A 19,025-nucleotide genomic window follows, 5' to 3' on the forward strand; every position below is an offset into this window, starting at 1 on the left:
ACGCTTATATTAACCTAGAGTTGGGCAAAATCATCTAATACAATGTCTATTTTATTATAAAGTGTTGAGTGCCTCTCATAATTTATTGAGTCCTGTACTGAAAGTGAAAAACAGGATGGATTTGCTTGTGTCGGTCGCTCACCCCTGTGATCTTGTGGCTGCCTGGCTCCGCCCAGCTTCTTTGAGAGAGTATGTATTGTACCTCATATCACTAGCTAGGAAGGAGATTAAAATTCAGAACTTGAGGTCTCATTTCTACTGTGTGCTTGTTGCTGTCACACCACTGTAAAGTCAAAAAGTCTTAAGTTGAACCATTGTAAGTCAGGGACCATCCATATTTAAATATCTTTCATACTATTAGAGACTTAATAAAACATGGCATCTATAAACACAGTCAAAACGCAGTACCATTTTACTTACTGTTTTTTAGATCACCCTTGGGTTTTTTTCTTTGCTATTAAGTTAGGCAGTTTTGCAGAGAATATTAGCTCAGATCTTTGAATGATCAATTCCTGTGTCTTTAGACGGGGTACCATTTTTTTTTTCTTGTATCTGGAGCCCTCTTCTTTTTCAACACTATTTTCAAAATTTCTCCTCCTAATGTATTTATTTAATCAAGATCCTATCCTTTCTATAGCAAGGAGCACAAATCCTTCTTTTCTTCTGTCTCAGTGCTACTTCTATCTTATATACACGTTGCCCAAATTAACACTGATTAATAAAATCAGCAGGAGGATAATGCAGTTATGTAAAGAACTTTCTCCATAAGAAACGTTTATTCCATTTCGTAAATGCATGTGTCTGGAAGGCTGTAGACATGGCTGTTAGAGAATAAAGATGGTGCCGCCTGGGTGTGAAATTTGGTTCTAGCTCTTATTAGCCTTCTAACCTCGAGCAAGTGAGTTAGCTTCTCTGGTAATAAATTTTATTTTAACTGAATGGCTTAAGTTCTGCTTACTGAGTGCCAGGCATTTTCTAAGTGCTTTACATATATTAACTCTTAATCCTCACAAGCACTCCGAATTATCCTCATTTTACATAAGGTGAAATGAAGCTCAGAAAAGTTAAATATTGTGGACAAGCTGAGAATTAGGGAGCGGACATCCTAGTAACTTTATGTTAGAAGTCTTCCCTGGTGCTTTTCCACTCTTCTCCTCCCCTTTTGTTCCTCTTCTGGCCTTTCTCTTCCCTTTTTACCATTTTCTCCCCACCTCTCCTTCTCCACTTCTTCCCTCCTTTCCCCTAATTCTTTGCATTCCTCTTTTTGCCCCTGCCATCCTTCCCCTGGCCCTCCTCCTTTTTCTGCGTTTCCCTCCTACTTCCTCTTTTCATACCCCAACCCCCCTGCTTCTCCTCCTTTGCCTTCTCACATTATGATGTTATTATCAGCATCTGTGTACTTGGTGCTTTGAGCAATACCAAGGTCAATCAGAGAGCTCCTGCCCCAAGAGCTTAGTCTAGTAGAAGCTAAAAGACATTTACAGAAATTGCTTGTAATGAAATGGAAAGTAAGAGATTCATTGCTATGGAAAGGGAGTGGTTGTATGTTCCTTGGGAGCAGAGAAGCCTCTGTGGAGGGATAGCCTTCTTTACTGGTATCAGAAAAAGTTTTCTGAAAGACAGTTGTATTCTAACACACCATGACTAGGTATGTTTTCGTCATGTAGCAGCCTCCTCCCAATTATTACATGGGATGGATCTTAATACTGTGAGTCAGTACTGGTAGATTTGAGGATACCAAGGAGAGGTCTGCTTGAATGCTGTATGTAACAAGACAAACCCATTTGCCATTCATCACTTACTTGCTCTCTGAAGTCAGTCCCCAAATAGTTCTGAAAATTATCTTTTGTGTACACTGTCTTTTATATCACAGTGTAGTTCCTTTACATCTGTGAAGTGTCATCCGCAATAAGTACCTCTTCAGAGTACTCAGGTGCTTGGCCACAGATGCCTCAGACAGTGTTACATGGGCTTTTAATTGCAATGTATGAAGGCACATTTCAGGAAGTTGCAAAAACTAGTATATTATATCAGAATAAGTTATAATTATTTTAGCCATATCAGCATGTAAACCAGGTGTACTTTTGCCATGAGTCATCTTAGAAATATGCATCCTCATGCATTTTTTAAAGCATCTATGTTACATTGGAGAAGATTATATTAAATGTTTACTGAACTTATTTTTTATCTATATAATTTTGCTTTCCTGTTAATATTTTGCAAGATTATAAAAGTGAATTTGCATGATTGCTTTCCTTCATTAATCATAGAGTAAGAAAAAGATCTAATACTCTTTAAGATGATGTATCCTAAGGGGATAGGTGTTCAGTTGACTACATTTATTAGTCTTTATTTTTCATTTTTATTTACTGTCAAAAAATATAGTATTTGGAAATTGCCAAATTGATTCTAGATATCCGAGGGGCTAAACTTTGTAGAGGAAGGTAGAGTCAGCCTTATTAGAAAGTTACATGATTTGGACTGCACAGAACCAGAGTCCTAAGTTTAAATGGCTTCTCTACATGGTGAAGTATTGGCCAAATTCACTTGACTTCTTAGATTTCAGTTCTTTAAGAGGACAGTGGTGGTATTGGAGGGCTGATTCCTTTTATCCTTTCCAGCAATATCTCAATACTTTTAAGTTGCTCTAACAGAATACCATAGACTGGATGGCTTATAAATAACAAACACTTCTCCCAGTTCTGGAGGGTGGGAAGTTCAAGTTCAGAGTGCCAGCAGAGGCACTGCATGGGGAGGTCTGCTCCCTGTTTTATAGAGGGCTGTCTTCTTACTGTGTCCTCAAATGATGGGAAGGGGAAGAGAGCTTTCTGGGGTTTCTCTTCTATGGGCACTCATATATGCATGAAAGCACCACCATTTTAAACTAATAACCTCCTAAGAACATCATTTAGGTATTAGGGTTTCAACATATTAATTGGAGGGGGACATACACATTCAGACCATAGGAAGTATGAATAGTCTGTGGTCCATATGTGTTTTAATTTGTGTATGGTTGAATGGGGGCTTCCTTGGTGGCTCAAATGGTAAAGAATCCACCTGCAATGCAGGAGATGCGGGTTTGATTCCTGGGTTGGCAAGATCCCCTGAAGAAGGGAATGGCTACCCACTCCAGTATTCTTGTTTGGAGAATTCCATGGACAAAGGAGCCAGGTGGTCTTTGGTCCATTGGGTTGCAAAGAGTTGTACGTGACTGAGCGACTAACGCTTTTATAGTTAAATGGTGGTAGGTGGAGGCATTTGGAAGAAGCTTTGAAAATGAATGAAATTTTGCAACAGGAAAAAGAAGTGATACAAACTAATGGTCTATTTTTTTAGTCCTAAGTAAGTTATCAGGAAGGGAGTTATCTAAATGTGTATAAAATGAAATTGAAAATCATAGATAACTATGGTAGGGACATCTTGAGAAGAAGAGTTTGTAGGAAAATGTTCAAACCAGGCAAGGTAATTTAAAAACCTAGGTGTTTTACTTCCCAGTTTTACCTTATTTTGAGTGAACTATTGCTTCTGCACATGGTTTGATGTTCAGTGAACAGTTCTGAAATCAATTGATTGAAAATTTTAATACGTAAGTATTAATGTTTAATGAAAAGACAAAACTATGCAGTGTTGTGGTACAGAACTCTATGGAAGGACTTCCTCTTAACTATTTAGCCCTAAGAAGATGAATAGCTCAAAGAAGAGTTGGTCCAACATGGACAGAGTTGGCCTAAGAATTAACAGTTCCAGTTCGGTGGTGGTGGTTCAGTCACTAAGTCATTGGTAACTCTTTGTGACCCCATGGACTGCAGCACATCAATTGGGTTAAGAACTTAAAATCATCTTACAAAAGAACAAGGTCAGTGATGGGTTTTTAAATACTCCTCTTTATGAATATTATCCTGAATGTGTACACGAGGTGTTCTGAGTCAGAGTTCTGTTCTCTAGTTTTTATAAACCCTTGACTCATGCAGCTACCGATCAGTGGTCCTGTGAGAATAGCCGCATATTCATATCTGAAAGACGAGAAAATGAGATTTTCTCTCAACTGTTAAGTGGGGTGGTGGCAGCGGTGCTTCTCCCTTCTTGAAAGGCTCTCTGGGGACATTTTATGGGCCTGAATCTTAACCCCAGCCCATTTTTGTATCAGTGAAATCTCTCCAACAGAAAGATGTCTTTCTCCCTGTGTCTTGTCTTTTGTGACCCAGGGATATCTCTAGGTTCTGGGCTTTACCTCTTTTTGACTTATAACAGCCGGCAGTAATATTCAGTCTCTAGAGACTTATTTCTTTCTGTAATAATTTGGCCATCTTGAGAAGACATAACAGAAGTTAGATTAGGATTTTGAATCAAAGCAATTAATGGGGTAAAAAGCTGGATCTAGTTTTTATGGTTGGTTTGTGAAGAGCAGAATATTTCTGCAAGACATGAAAGCAAGCATTCTCTTCTTTATCTCATATATACTTTGGAAGCTCAGAAGCTAGGGTGTTTGGCAGGAGTACTGAGAAGTCCAGGGATGTTTTTATTTCTCCACAGTTAGGTATTTTTAGTGGGAAGAAATTCTTCCAGGTCATACAGATGTCTTATAATAGAAAAGGATGGCTTATGTAGATACAGTAAGGGAGGTTTTCCTAAAAGAGTTCTGAAAATGGTAGGGAAGAGAAAAAAGGTAATTGTGATAGAATTAGAAACATCCATTTGGAGAATCCTCTCCTTCTATTTAGTAACTGTGATCTTTGTGGTATTGCAGACAAAACTAGAAGACTCCTATTTCTAGAAATACGTCAGCAGGCTATTTGGAAAATGTTTTTGAACTGATTTATGTGCTACAAAAATGCCTCATCCTCATTATCATTTGTTCTGTTAGAATCTGTTGAAAGTTTTGAACTGATGTGAAGGTAAAATGTCAAAGTTTTGTCTGTTTGTAGAAAGTACTATGCAGAGAATACGAGTCCTTGTTGCTAGGGTTTTGAACTGGGAGCTTTTGTTAAAGCAGTAATCTTCTTTAATCTTAATCTGTTTTTTTTAAGCAAGATAAATATTGACTGATAGTGAGACTAAATTGACACATTATTTGAGTACCTGGAATTCCCCTCAGTCTTTCTAAGTGAAAATTAAGTGCATAAGATATAACATCCCATTCACTCTGAAAATAGACTGTTTCTTTTTCCTTTTGAGTACCTTAGCTCTCTCTCTGGTTCTTATAATCATAATTTTAAAGGTTAGCTACTAAATAGTCTTAAATAATTGACTTACTTGAAACTCTGTCTTTCAGCTTTCTGCCTGAATTCATCAGTGGAGACTTTGATTCTATTAGGCCTGAAGTTAGAGAATACTACGCTATTAAGGTAAACCATTAACACTTTTATATTTAAGGTCTTTTCTTATGTGATTGCTTTTCCTTTTTTTTTTTTATCAGTTTTCCTTGGTGTATGTGTAGGGATTGAGAAACTCATTTTTTTTAGTTACTTTGTTACTTACGTATTCTTTCTAGCAGTTATCCTATAGGTTCAAATGGAAATTTAGAAAGTGACAAGTAGAAACACAATCTTAGAGTCTGTGGCCATCAGATAAGCATTAATGCTTAGTCTTCTAAGCATGTATATATTAAATGAATTTACAGCTTTTGATTCATTAAAAGTATACTGTGTTGTCTACATCTTCATTAGTTATGTATTTTTCACACATCATTTTAAATTTCACTTAATGAGTGGTACTGTATTTTACTTAAACAGTTTCCAACTGATGTACATTTAAATTTTGTCCATTTGTATTGTTAGTGAAAAAAAAAATCTTTGTAAATGAATTTTTGTAAAAATGCCTTATGGTGCATTCCTAGAATTTTAGAGGACTTCCCTGGTGGCTCAGTGGTAAAGAATCCACATGCCAAAGCAGGAGATATAAGAGACTTGGGTTCCATCCCTGGGTTAGGAAGATCCCCTGGAGGAGGAAATGGCAACTTCTCCTGTATCCTTGGCTGGAAAATTCCATGGGGTTGCAAAAGAGTCAGGCACATCTTAGCAACTACACAGCAACAACCACAGAATTTTAGAACCAAAGGGTTTTGTTTTTTTTTTAATATTTAGTTTTCTTAAAACTATTATTGCTCTTCTGAAGAACTCTTCATTAAAACTTGAAATTAGTAATAATGTAGAGCTTATTAAGGTGTTCATTTTGTCACTATTGTGCAAATCTTGCAAAGCTCTTTGCCACTTAAGAACATACAAGTAAACTATTTGAGAATGATAGAAGACAGAGTAGTGTCTTATACTAATTAATAATTCAAGCTTTCACTGGCTTTAGAGGACAATGCAAGGTTTTTAAAATGAAAATTATAGCATCAGCAATTCTTCTAGCCACAACACCATCATCTGTGTTATTCTGAACTGGCATTAGTAAATTATGCATATTTTAAAGAAAAAGCAATTATTGAGAGAAGCTTTAAATTCTTTGTGAGGCTTGAGGATAGAGGAGATAAATTCATAAACAAGAAAGAAGAAAGCATTTGTAGGATGGAAGTAAAGGAGGAGCAAGAGAGTGAGGCAGGGGAGGGAAAAAGAACAAAAGAACGAGGAGAAAAGGGAAATAGGAATCTAGGTGAGGAAACAAGGTACCAGGGTTATAAAGTGTAGGCTGTTGTGATGGAAATTCTGAGGCCAGCAATGAATGCAGATCTGTGTACCCACGCCATCCACCCGGCAGCTGATCAGACTTCCCGTCAGCAAATGAAGACTGTTCCCAAGTCAGTGTTTGATATTCATGCTCAATTACTTTAACATTGGCATGTTTCTGTTCATTCCCCACAGTCTCACTTCTCATTAACTCCATACCTCAACCTCGTTGGGACGGAAAGCCCTCAGCCTTGCTTACAAACCAGAGTTTTGCCAATTCATAGACATTAATCATATCTGCAGGAACAGAAGAAACAGCAGGAGAGGCAGGGACAGGCAGACTCAGAAACCAGTTGAAGATCTGGCCAGATGTGTCTGTTCTTTCTCTCTCTCTCTCTCTCTCTCTGTCTCTCCTTCCATTTCTCCCCTCCCCCCCGCTCCCCCCCAACCCCCCCGCCCGCCACCCACTCTTATGCTTCAGGTTTGCCAGAACTGCAAGTGTCAGTCTGATAGTTCTTGCAGAGGATAAGGACATAGCTGGAAAGACTGGGAAGCCAGGGTTTTTTGTTTTTGAATGGCTCAGGGGTAAAGGAAGATTTTGAGTTAATACCTTCAGATGAATTTCTCTTGCATTTCCTGCATCACTTTTGATTTTAAACACCAAAAGTCATTTATGTTTGTTAAGGTTTAGTTTGAAAAGGAAGATTAACTGAACCTTCTAATTCCTACATTGCATACATGTAAGTTGATGGAGTACAATCAAGTTTTTTTTTTCCCCCCTTCATGTATAGATGAGAATCCATTGCTTTTGAATTCCTTGGGTGTGTTCCTACAGGGTGCCCGTGACGTCTTGTAGAAGCTCATGTGCCCTGTAGAGCACGTTGTGAATGCTTGGCTGTGTTTAATAATGATGGTAATGACAACAAGTTAATGCAGTGTTACACACAATTCATGTAAGCCATTATCTCCAACTGAAACACTTGCTCTTTTATAAGTGAATGGAGGTTATTTCCACTTTCATACACTTTTTTTTTTGGTACCTTGTCTGGATCTTCAATGAAGGTAACACTGAGGCTCTATTGTGGAAAGTAAAATAAAGAAGAAATTTAAAATGCTAAATTTTTGTTTAAAGCATGAAGCAGATTTGTAGCCAGCATTGATTCATTTGACTTTAAAATTGGTTTGCATGATAAACTTCTGAAAACACTAAAATATCAAGTGGTTGGTTTGTCAGCTTCTAAAGAGTATGTCCCAGTTCTTGCCATTTGTATTCACTAGTTATTACTACGTAATAAATTGTCCTAAAATTTAACAGCTTAAAATAGCAAATAATTAGCCATAAAAAGGAACGCATTTGAGTCAGTTCTAGTGAGGTGGATGAACCTAGAGCCTGTTACACAGAGTGAAGTGAGTCAAAAAGAGAAAAGCAAATATTGTATATTATTTATAACATATATATGGAATCTAGAAAAATGGTGCTGATGAACCTATTTGCAGGGCAGAAATAGAGATGCAGACATAGAGAACAGACTCTGGACATGGGGAGGGGAAGGAGAGGGCAGGACGAATTGAGAGAGTAGCATTGAAACATATTTGTTACCATATGTAAAACAGGCAACTAATGGGCAACTGCTGTAGAGCACAGGGAGCTGGTGCCTTGTGCTCTGTGATGGCCTGGAGGGGTGGGATAGGGTCGGGGCAGCTAAAGAGGGAGGGGACATATGTATACTTACGGCTGACTCACATCAGTTGTATGGCAGAAGCCAACACAACATTGTTAAGCAATTATCTCCAATTTAAAAAAAAAAACAGCAAACAGTGTTTCTCTCTCAGAGTCTCTTGGTAAGACATACAAGAGTCAAATATTTAATAATAGGGTGGTTCTGGTTCAAGGTTTCTCATGAAGTTATAACAAAGCCTGGTTTTTCAGGCATCTCAAGGCTCCCTTGGGGCTACAGAAATTGTTTCCGCGATTATTGCTCTGGTTGTTGGTTTTACTGGCTGTTATTTCTCACTGGCTCTTGGTTGGAGGTGTCAGCTCCTTGCCAGTGGGCTGCTCACATCATGGCAGACGGCTTTCCAGGAAAAGAGGGGGGGCGGGGAAGAAAACATACATGCAAGAGAGCTTGCCAAAACAGAAATCATGGTCTTTTTTATAACCTGATTTCATCAGTGATATATCATCTTCCTGTCTCTTCTGCCAGATGTTGTTAGTCGTACAGATTAACCCTGGTAAGTATGTAAAAAGGCTGCACAAGGGCGTCAATATCAGTAGGCAAGGATCATCTGACTTAGTACTGATAAAGCTGGATTGTTAGGCAGTGAGAAAAATATTTTCATATCATCACAGTGCATTCTTAGTATTTAATTGGTAATATGTAACCTGATGCCTCAGATGGTAAAGAATCTGCCTGCAATGCAGGAGACCCTGGATGGATCTCACGGTCTAGAAGATCCCCTGGAGAAGGGCATGGCACCCCACTCCAGTATTCTTGCCTGGAGAATTCCAGGGAGAGAGGAGCCTGGTGGGCTACAGTCCATGGGGTCGCAAACTTTTCACTTTTATGTAAGAAGAAAGAGGAAAACATAACCAGTAGCAAATTTTCTTTGATTAGATCTTTATATGCATAACCTTCTTCGAGTTAGGTTACATCCCAACCACTTAATCATTAGTCTTTACGTATATAACCCTTAAATTATTTATTCCTTTGGGTTTTGGACAAGCAAGGGGGCAAGCTCTCATCCACCGCTTAATTCCATATGGTCCACGGGATAAGAACTAGGATGTACAATTAGGCCTCTTGTTAACATGCAGCAGTTGGAAAACTGCATTTTCGTGAAGCCATGGTGTACCACTGGATCCATGCCAAAGCATAATCTGAAATTTCACATAAGTAGCAGTGTGACTTGTCACTGTCCATGTGTTTTTCCATGCTGATAGTTTTAATATTAAGCATATAGATATGATATGATCGCAGTTGACCAGCTGATTGCCGTCCACTTCCCAAGGCATATGGTATGCCATTCTTAATTTGTTCCAGAAAGCCTCCTTTGCAGATAGCTGTGACATCTTTGTGTTTCCCCTTTTGCCCATTTGTCTTAGTTCTTCTCTGCCTGGTTCACTAATACGAACTCAGAATGAGGAATGTCTCTCACAGATTTTCCCCTTGATATTTTATTTTACTTTATATCTTTCACTTTCTGAGTCAGTCAGTGTTTCCTTGATTCAAGGCTAAAATCACCCACTTCAGTCTTTTTAATTATTCCACCAATCATGCCCTCATGTGTTTCAGCTTCCTGAGACCTTTGGAAGAAACTGTAATATCTCATGTAACTTCAGAATATCAGAAGTTATTCTTTCATTGTTGTATAGTCTTTGGGGTTTTTACTGGATATAGGAATGGGATTTTAAAGCATGCTTCCTTAAACTTAGACTGTTTAGGAACTAGTTGCAGTATTTAATGTCTTAAAGAGTCACAGAATAAATTGTTTTTCCATAAATGTAGATGTGTAGGATAGAAGATAATAATAGGTTATAAATATAATGATAAAAATGTAAAATAGTTTAAAATGTAATAGACATTGAACTGTGTTATTTAGCTAAATTTTATGATGTGGAAGCTCAGGCTGAAAAAACTTAAAAGACTTTAGGAAAATGATAGAATTAGAGACAGCTTTTGGATGAGTGTCCTTTTTTTTTTTTTTTTTTTATGAAAAGAATTTTGTGAAAACTAGGATTCAGTTCCTACCACTACTTTTCAACAGCTTACATATTTGGTCTGTTGGACAGGATTGTTGTTTCTTGCACAAGGTAATTAACATCCCCAGGAAAGAATGCCAGCAAAGCAATGATAGTCAGTGTGAGAATCGGATGCTTTCCCTTCACATTTCCATCATGGCAGTGTCTTTCACCCCCAATTTTCGGGTGGCAAGAGTAGAACTGCAATAGTTGGGCTACACAAAGAGTGACCAAACAAACCAATAGGTTATTAAATTATGTTGGTTTTGTCCTTTAGTCGCTAAGACACGTCAGACTCTTTGCAGGCCCATGAACTTCAGCACACCAGGCTTCCCTGTCCTTCACAGCCTCCTAGAGTTTGTTCACGCTCATATACATTGAGTCGGTGATGCCATCCAACCATGTTATCCTTGCCGTCCCCTTATCCTGCTCTCAGTCTTTCCCGGCATCAGGGTCTTTTCCAGTGAGCTGGCTCTTTGTATCAAGTGGCCAAAGTATTGGAGCTTTGGCTTTAGCATCAGTCCTTCTGATGAATATTTTGGACTGGTTTAGTCTCCTTGCTGCCCAAGGGAGTCTCAAGAGTCTTATCCAGCATCACAATTCAAAAGTACCAATTCTTTGCTGCTCAGACTTCTTTTGATCCAACTCTCATGTCTGTACATGACTTATGGAAAAACTGTAGCTTTGACTATATGGACCTTTCTCAGCAAAGTGCTGTCTCTACTTTTCAGTATGCTGTCTAGGTTTGTCATAACTTTTCTTCCAAGCAGCAAGTGTCTTTTATTTGATGGCCGTGGTCACCATCCACAGTGATTTTGGAGCCCAAGAAAATAAAATCTGTCACTGTTTCTACTTTTTCCCCATCTATTTGTCATGAAGTGATGGGATATGCTATGGTTTTCATTTTTTTAATTTTAAGTTTTGAATTTGAGTTTTAAGCCAGTTTTTTCAGTCTCCTCTTTCATCTTCATCAAGAGGCTCTTTAGTTCCTCTTCACTTTCAGCCATTAAAGTGGTATCATCTGCATATCTCTTGTTCAGTTGCTCAGTCATGTCCAACTCTTTGCAACCCCCTGGACTGCAGCATGCCAGGCTTCCCTGTCCTGTACCATTTCCCGGAGCTTGCTCAAACTCATGTCCATTGAGTCGGTGATGACATCTGACCATCTCATCCTCTGTTGTCCCCTTCTCCTCCTTCCTTCAATTTTTCTCAGCATCAGGGTCTTTTCCGATGAGTTGGCTCTTTGCATCAGGTAGCCAAAATATTGAAGGTTCAGCTTCAACATCAGTCCTTCCAATGAATATTCAAGGTTGATTTCCTTTAGGATTGACTGGTTTGTTCTCTTTGCTGTCCACGGGACTGCTGGGAGATATTTTTTTTGCATATCTGAGGTTGTTGGTATTTCTCCCAACAATCTTGATTCCAACTTATAATTCATACAGCCTGGCATTTTTCATGATGTACTCCTTATATGCTAAATAAGCAGGTGACAGTGCACAGCCTTCCTCAGTGATCAGTGCAAAGAAATAGAGGAAAATAATAGAATGTGAAAGACTAGAGATCTCTTCAAAAATTAGAGACACCAAGGGAACATTTCATGCAAAGATGGGCTCAATAAAGGACAGAAATGGTAGGGACCTAACAGAAGCAGAAGATATTAAGAAGAGGTGGCAAGAATACACAGAAGAACTGTATAAAAAAGATCTTCATGACCCAGATAATCACAATGGTGTGATCACTCACCTAGAGCCAGGCATCCTGGAATGTGAAGTCAAGTGGACCTTAGGAAGCATCACTACGAACAAAGCTAGTGGAGGTGATGGAGTTCCAAATGAGCTATTTCAAATCCTAAAAGATTTGTGCACTCAATATGCCAGCAAATTTGGAAAACTCAGCAGTGACCACAGGACTGGAAAAGGTCAGTTTTCATTCCAATCTCAAAGGCAATGCCAAAGAATGCTCACACTACTGCACAATTGCACTCATCTCACACACTAGCAAGGTAATGCTCAAAATTCTCTAAGCCAGGCTTCAACAGTACATGAACCGTGAACTCCCAGATATTCAAGCTGGATTGAGAAAAGGCAGAGGAACCGGAGATCAAATTACCAACATCCGCTGGATCATCAAAAAAGCAAAAGAGTTCCAGAACAACATGTACTTCTGCTTTCTTGACTACGCCAAAGCCTTTGACTGTGTGGCTCACAAAAAACTGTTGGAAATTCTGAAAGAGATGGGCATACCAGACCACCTGACCTGCCTCTTGAGAAATCTGTTTGCAGGTTAGGAAGCAACAGTTAGAACTAGACATGGACCAACAGACTGGTTCCAAATAGGAAAAGGAGTACATCAAGGCTGTATATTGTCACCCTGCTTATTTAACTTATATGCAGAGTACATCATGAGAAATTCTGGGCTAGATGAAGCACAAGCTGGAATCAAGATTGCCGGGAGAAATATCAATAACCTCAAGTATGCAGATGACACACCCTTATGGCAGAAAGCGAAGAAGAACTAAAGAGCCTTTTGATGAAAGTGAAAGAGGAGAGTGAAAAAGTTGGCTTAAAACTCAACATTCAGAAAACTAAGATCATGGCAACTGGTCCAATTTCTTCACCACAAATGGTTGGGGAAACAGTGTGAGACTTTATTTTTTGGGACCGCAAAATCACTGCAGATGGTGACTGCAGCCATGAAATTAAAAGACGCTTGCTCCTTGGAAGAAAAGCTATGACCAACCTAGACAGCATATTCAAAAGCAGAGACATTACTTTGCCAGCAAAGGTCCGTCTAGTCAAGGCTATGGTTCTTCCAGTGGTCATGTATGGATGTGAGAGTTGGACTATAAAGAAAGCTGAGCGCCAAGTAATTAATGCTTTTGAACTGTGGTGTTGGAGAAGACTCTTGAGAGAGTCCCTTGGACTGCAGGCAGTTCCAACCAGTCCATCCTAAAGGAAATCAGTCATGAATATTCATTGGAAGGACTGATGCTGAAGCACCAATACTTCGGCCACCTGATGTGAAGAATTGACTTACTGGAAAAGACCCTGATGCTGGGAAAGATTGAAGGGGCGACAGAGGATGAGATTGTTGAATGACATCACCAACTCGATCAACATGAGTTTGAGTAAGCTCCATGAGTTGGTGATGGACAGGGAGGCCCTGCGTGCTACAGTCCATGGGGTTGCAAAGAGTCTGACGCGACTGAGCAGCTGAACTGATGAACTGAATGTTACACATGTGGAGGAGCTCTCGAAGTGCTTAAAGAATATGTTAATGTAAAGTGGTAGTATTTTGTTTTACTTTGCAAAATTGTTTACTTACGAGCTTTTGAATAACTATCCTTAGTAACATTGGTTTTAAAGGGATTTCTAATCATTTCTTTTCCATAAGTATATAATTTATGAACATTCATTTGCTTCATAATCAAAATCAATGATAACATTCTTTTGAGTTTGACAATGCCTTGGATTCAATTCTGTTTAAATTTAACAGAATCTGGACAGATGCTTTTAATCTTCAGTGAAAAACATCTGCATTGCTCTGCCTAATCCCACGTATCTTATTATTTTCGCCTTTAGCTATGTCTCTCACCCACTTCTGCCCAGCCAGATGTCAGCATATTTTAGACATGGTAATATTGGTGATCTTTCTGGCCCAGGGATCAAACCTTCTCTTGCATTGCAGGCAGATTCTTTATCATCTGAGCCACCAGGGCAGTCCAAAATTAATTAATTTAGAGAAACAGCAAGCTGGACTAGGAGAAATTTAAAACATTAGCAAGTTTGACTCTTACGCCAGATGGAGAAAATTGTGTAAATATATAAAGCTCAATTCCATTTATTGATATACTTTTTTAAGTGGATAACTCACACACACACACACACACACACACATACATATATATCCCCTGAGTACAGTAGTTTCTTAGGCTTAAGCTTTAAAACTAATTAACATATGCTGAGCTATAAAGGCTTTGTTAAGGGAATTATAGACAGGCAGTTTCCACTGACAATTGAGTGACAGGTTCTTCACTTGATATTCTTACAACTGGCTGGCTTTTGCTTATTAGCATCTCAGGAAGGAAACGATGAGACAGGCAGGGGACTTTATGTTGAGTCTGTCTCAGGAATACACCTTCCTTCTTGTGCTTGCCTCAATTGTAGTCCTTTCAAATTGTCTTTATTTTTCAAAGCCTGTTTTGTTTTAATTTAACATGCTTAAGACATTAAAAAGGGGGAGCCTATGCCCTTTAAATTTCTCTTTGTGATCCCCTGGACTGTAGCCCACCAGGCTCTTCTGTCCCTGGAATTCTCCAGGCCAGCATACTGCAGTGGGTTTTCACGCCCTCCTCCAAGGATCTTCCCGACCTAGGGATTGAACCCAGATCTCCTGCATTGCAGGCAGATTCTTTACTGTCTGAGCCACCAGGGAAGCTCTTTAAATTTCTAAGCCCTCTCCAGTGCCTCAGCCACGACTCCAGGGCCAGGCCAGCCTGCTGCTTCTCCTCTAACTCTGGGGTCTCTGTTACCATTTCTCTCTCTTCATTCATTTGGCTCATGGAACCCCCTTCTCATCAATTCTCCCACAGGTTCCCCATCTGTAGCTGTTACGTATTCCTGCCTTTGTTTTTTCCTTGCAGAACCTGATTGAAATAATTTTTGTCATAATTTTAATTTTTAATTTGTACCATAATTCCTCCTTATCCTATTAATATGTGATCTCCAGCAACCTGAATTCTGTCATTCATTCTGGGATACCAGCAATTAGTAGATTCTCTTGAAAGCTTGTATGACTCAGGTGTCTAATGCTGCTTTTAGATACTTGGTATAAAAAAGATTCACACGAAGTGCCACACAATACTTAGTATAAAAAAAGACTTCTGTGATCACAAGCACTTGTGAAATTTGACATTCTGTAGGTCCCTCTTGAAAATTCACCACGCACAGTATCATTTTAAGTCTGCCAAAATTTTAATTTTGTTTACCTTAGTAGTATATTTCTCAAGTGAGTTTGACTGTTGAGAAACTACCCTTTATCCATTAACAGTTAGGGTAGTATATTGGTTTCTGAAAGGCTGAAATACAGTTGGTTACTTATAAGTTTGTTGTGTTTCAGGTTTTCTCTACCTTTAAAGATTGGTGTGAGAAAGTCTCAGCAGAGCCTTTTTTAAAATGTGTTTATTTTTTATTGAAGGGTAATTGCTTTACAAAATTTTGTTGTTTTCTGTCAAACCTCAACATGAATGAGCCATATGTATACATATACCCCCTCCCTTTAGAAACTCCCTCCCATCCCAACATAACCTTGAAAAGAGTACTAGGCAGTAATTACTTTGAAGTGTTTCCAGGATACCAGACACTTTTATATGTACTTACGTTTATAAATTCATATAATCCTTTCTTACTTTCATTTATAAATTCATGTAATTCTTTACAGTCTGAGCCTTCCCTGATGGCTCAAATGGTAAAGAATCTGCCTGCCTGGAGAAGGGAATGGCTACCCCCTCCAGTATTCTTGCCTGGAGAATCCCAAGGACAGAGGAGCCTGGTGGGCTGCAGCCATGGGGTCGCAAAGAGTTGGACTGAGCAACTAACACTTTACTAATCCTTACATCACATTCTATTAGGTTGGAACTGTCACCTACATTTTACAGTTGAATATGGAAGCACAGAGAGGTTGAGCGATTCACCCAAGTTTACCAGGTCAGAAACGGTTTAACTAGGATCTAAGCAGGCATTCTGACCTCAGAATGCATGCACTTTTCTGGCCATTACACCATAACTCTCTGGATGAAAAGGAGTTTTCTCCAAGTAAAGTGAAAATGAGTTTCACAGGTTGCAGCTTCCTTTTGTGAGTATTCAGTTTCCCTTTTCTGTGTCTGCTGAGGTCTGAGTAATTGAGCACCCCCCCACCCCGATTCCTTCAGTGCTCCCACACCCACATCCTTGCCTTTTTGGGGAGACTCGGAAGAGAGCCAGTGGAGACCAGTTCCATCCTTGGCATGTTTGTAGTGGGTGTGAAGGAACAGCACCCAGACAAGACCAGATCTCTGGGTCTGCATGCTTGTATGAACATTATAAAGTAGAAGCTTATTCAAGCCTCCTAAGGGAGGAAGGATCTGTAGCTCTTTGGCTTGAGGGTTCCCACAATGGGCTCCACAATCCATAATTGACTAGAGGACTCATGGGACTTGGTATATAGTCAGACTCACAGCTGTGATTTATTACAGAGAGAGGCTGGGAAGCAGAATCAGCTAAGGGGAAAGGCATTGGGGGAGAAATTCTGGAGAAAATGAGTCTCTAGTCAAAAGAGTCTTTTCCCAGTGGAGTCACAGAGGATGCACTTAATCAGATTGTGAGTGTGATGCGTTGCCACCAGGGAAGTTCATTGGTGACTTAATGCCCAAAATTTTTACTGGGGGTCAAACAAACAACAACCATAACAAAACAGGTTCTCGGTATAAACCGTGTTGTTTGTACAAATGAGTCAGGCACAGTGAGCCACTGTTGGGGAAAGTTGTTTGTTTGTCAGTGTGGGGAACTGTTTGCCATTCAGGTCCTCCAGGACCAGTCCAAAGGGCAGCCTTGCAAACAGGCTATAAAAAAGCATTCTTTGAGCCTGATGTGTTAAATCTTTTAGGCACCCTCTTCCACTGGGAACTCTTGACTCTGCTTTTAGCCAAGAAGCCATCATTTGAGACCCTGTGCTGTGTTAAAATGACATTTGACTTCTGTTAATAGAAGTGGTGCTTTTCTTGTTTGAAATGTTTAAAGTTTTTGTTCAATGCCATGTTGAAAGGAAAGGTTATTTTACAACACCTAGGGCAGTGAAGATTATAGCAGATTAGAATGTCTCTCTGTGTTTGGGATTGAATGGAGAATTGTTGCAAGGTTAAATTACATTTATTCTTTTCTTTTGTATACCATGTAGAAAAACAGAAAGAGAACACTTGATTATTTTAGGCAATCTGTCACTTAAGAGTTTTTAAGAGTTTAATCATGTGACATTCTTGCTGAAGAAATTGTTTCTCATCAGTTGTCACTTGATAATTTCTACCTTGAAAAGTACAAATGTTTTTAGAAGTCTGGTAAATAAAACTGAAGTAGCAATCTACCATAGTATGCCTTATACAATAAAGAGGCAAGTGGGAAATAGTTACTTTTGTGATAACATCTCTACAGGGTAAAAAGCCAATTTTCATACCTGTATCAAGGAACATAGATCATTTAGATTCCAATTGGCTTTATGTAACTATTCCCCTTCTTAGCAAATTTGAGAACAAGTTTGGGCTAATTTTAGATCTCTATCTTTGATTATTCAGAGTATAAGTCATTTTGCATTATGCCTGCTGTTCTCTTAATCTGGCAGGCTATTTCTTATTACAGAGTTCTGGTCAATGCAGTTTAATAAAAGATTATGGAACCTCATTATTAAAAATGTAATATATTCAATTTTTTAAGACTCTTGAGTGTATCTCCCTAAATATTTTTGAATGTATCCTAACAAGATGGCATCACTGACTCAGTGGACATGAGTTTGAGAAAACTCTGGGAGATAGTGAAGGACAGGGAAGCCTGGCATGCTGCAGTTCATGGGGTCACAAAGAGTTGGACACGACTTAGGGACTGAAAAACGACATACAAAAAGAAAGGCTGCTTCAGTAGTGGAGAGGGGAAAATAGTGCGTGGGAGCTAGAATTTTAAGACACCACAAAACTCATATGATTGCTTTATTTTAAAAAAATTACCAATATTCTAATTTGATGGGATAGTAAATTTCATGTTTTCAGAGCCAACTTGAAAGGTGATCTTGACATCTTCTTGCCCCCTCCTCTTTACCCTTGGTTGACACCTATTTCCCATCCCAAAAGTGTCCTTTTCTGTCATATTGTCCTTTAGCACCTTAGTCCTCAGTTGGGCAAACCACTTCCAGTACCCACCCTGCTTCACACTCCAGAATTATCTTTATTTTCCCTTCCACTCCAATGAAAGTCTTTTCCTTAATGATTTGTTCATAATTAAGAAGGAAGTATAGCAAGTAAATTAATTCACAGTAAGAAATTCATGATGAATTATCTTTCCTAGTATTACATTTTAAAAGAAGAAACTTTTTTTATCCTCATACACCAGTAGGAATATTCGTATTTTCAGCTTTCCTGGAAAACACTCTGGCTATCTATCAAGGGGTCATAAAAAAGGTTCTTATAATTTTTTCCAGTAGTTTCATTTTTAGGATTCAAGTCTAAGAAAAATAATCAGAAATAAACACTTCTACACAGAGATATTGATCAGAAAGATGTTTAATAGCCAAAAAAGTGAATTATATCATAAATGATATAGTGACAATATAGTTATATATATAGTTGGAAATGCAGAAAAAGGAAGGAAAAAGATAACCAAGCATTCATTGCCCATTTCAGATGTTTGTGGATACGCTGTCTTACTGGGCTACAATGGAAGCAGCGTGCAGTCAGGCAGGTTTCATGTCTGCCTGACAGTTAAAGACTTTTCAGGTAAAAACTGGAGAAAACCAATTAAATAAAGAGTCATGTAAATTGGGCTTCCCCAGTGGCTCAGACAGTAAAGAATCTGCCATGCAGGAGACCCAGGTTCAATCCTGGGGTAAGGAAGATCCCTTGGAGAAGGAAATGGCAACTCACTCCAGAATTCTTGCCT

General features: G+C 38.9%; 1 protein-coding gene across 22 annotated transcripts in view; it reads left to right on the plus strand.

The window, feature by feature from the left end:
• Positions 1–19,025, plus strand: part of TPK1 (thiamin pyrophosphokinase 1) — a 391,983-nt gene that overhangs the window by 176,522 nt on the left and 196,436 nt on the right. For all 22 annotated transcript variants that reach the window (XM_086398263.1, XM_086398267.1, XM_086398254.1 and 19 more), the window contains one exon: positions 5,273–5,345. In XM_086398263.1, the coding sequence (XP_086254389.1) occupies positions 5,273–5,345 (73 nt within the window). The remainder of the gene's footprint in view (positions 1–5,272; positions 5,346–19,025) is intronic.

This window comes from Bos grunniens, chromosome 4 (assembly GCF_055505025.1).
Source record: "Bos grunniens cultivar Pamir isolate PY7600 chromosome 4, Bosgru_T2T1.0, whole genome shotgun sequence".
Taxonomy (NCBI): domain Eukaryota; kingdom Metazoa; phylum Chordata; class Mammalia; order Artiodactyla; family Bovidae; genus Bos; species Bos grunniens.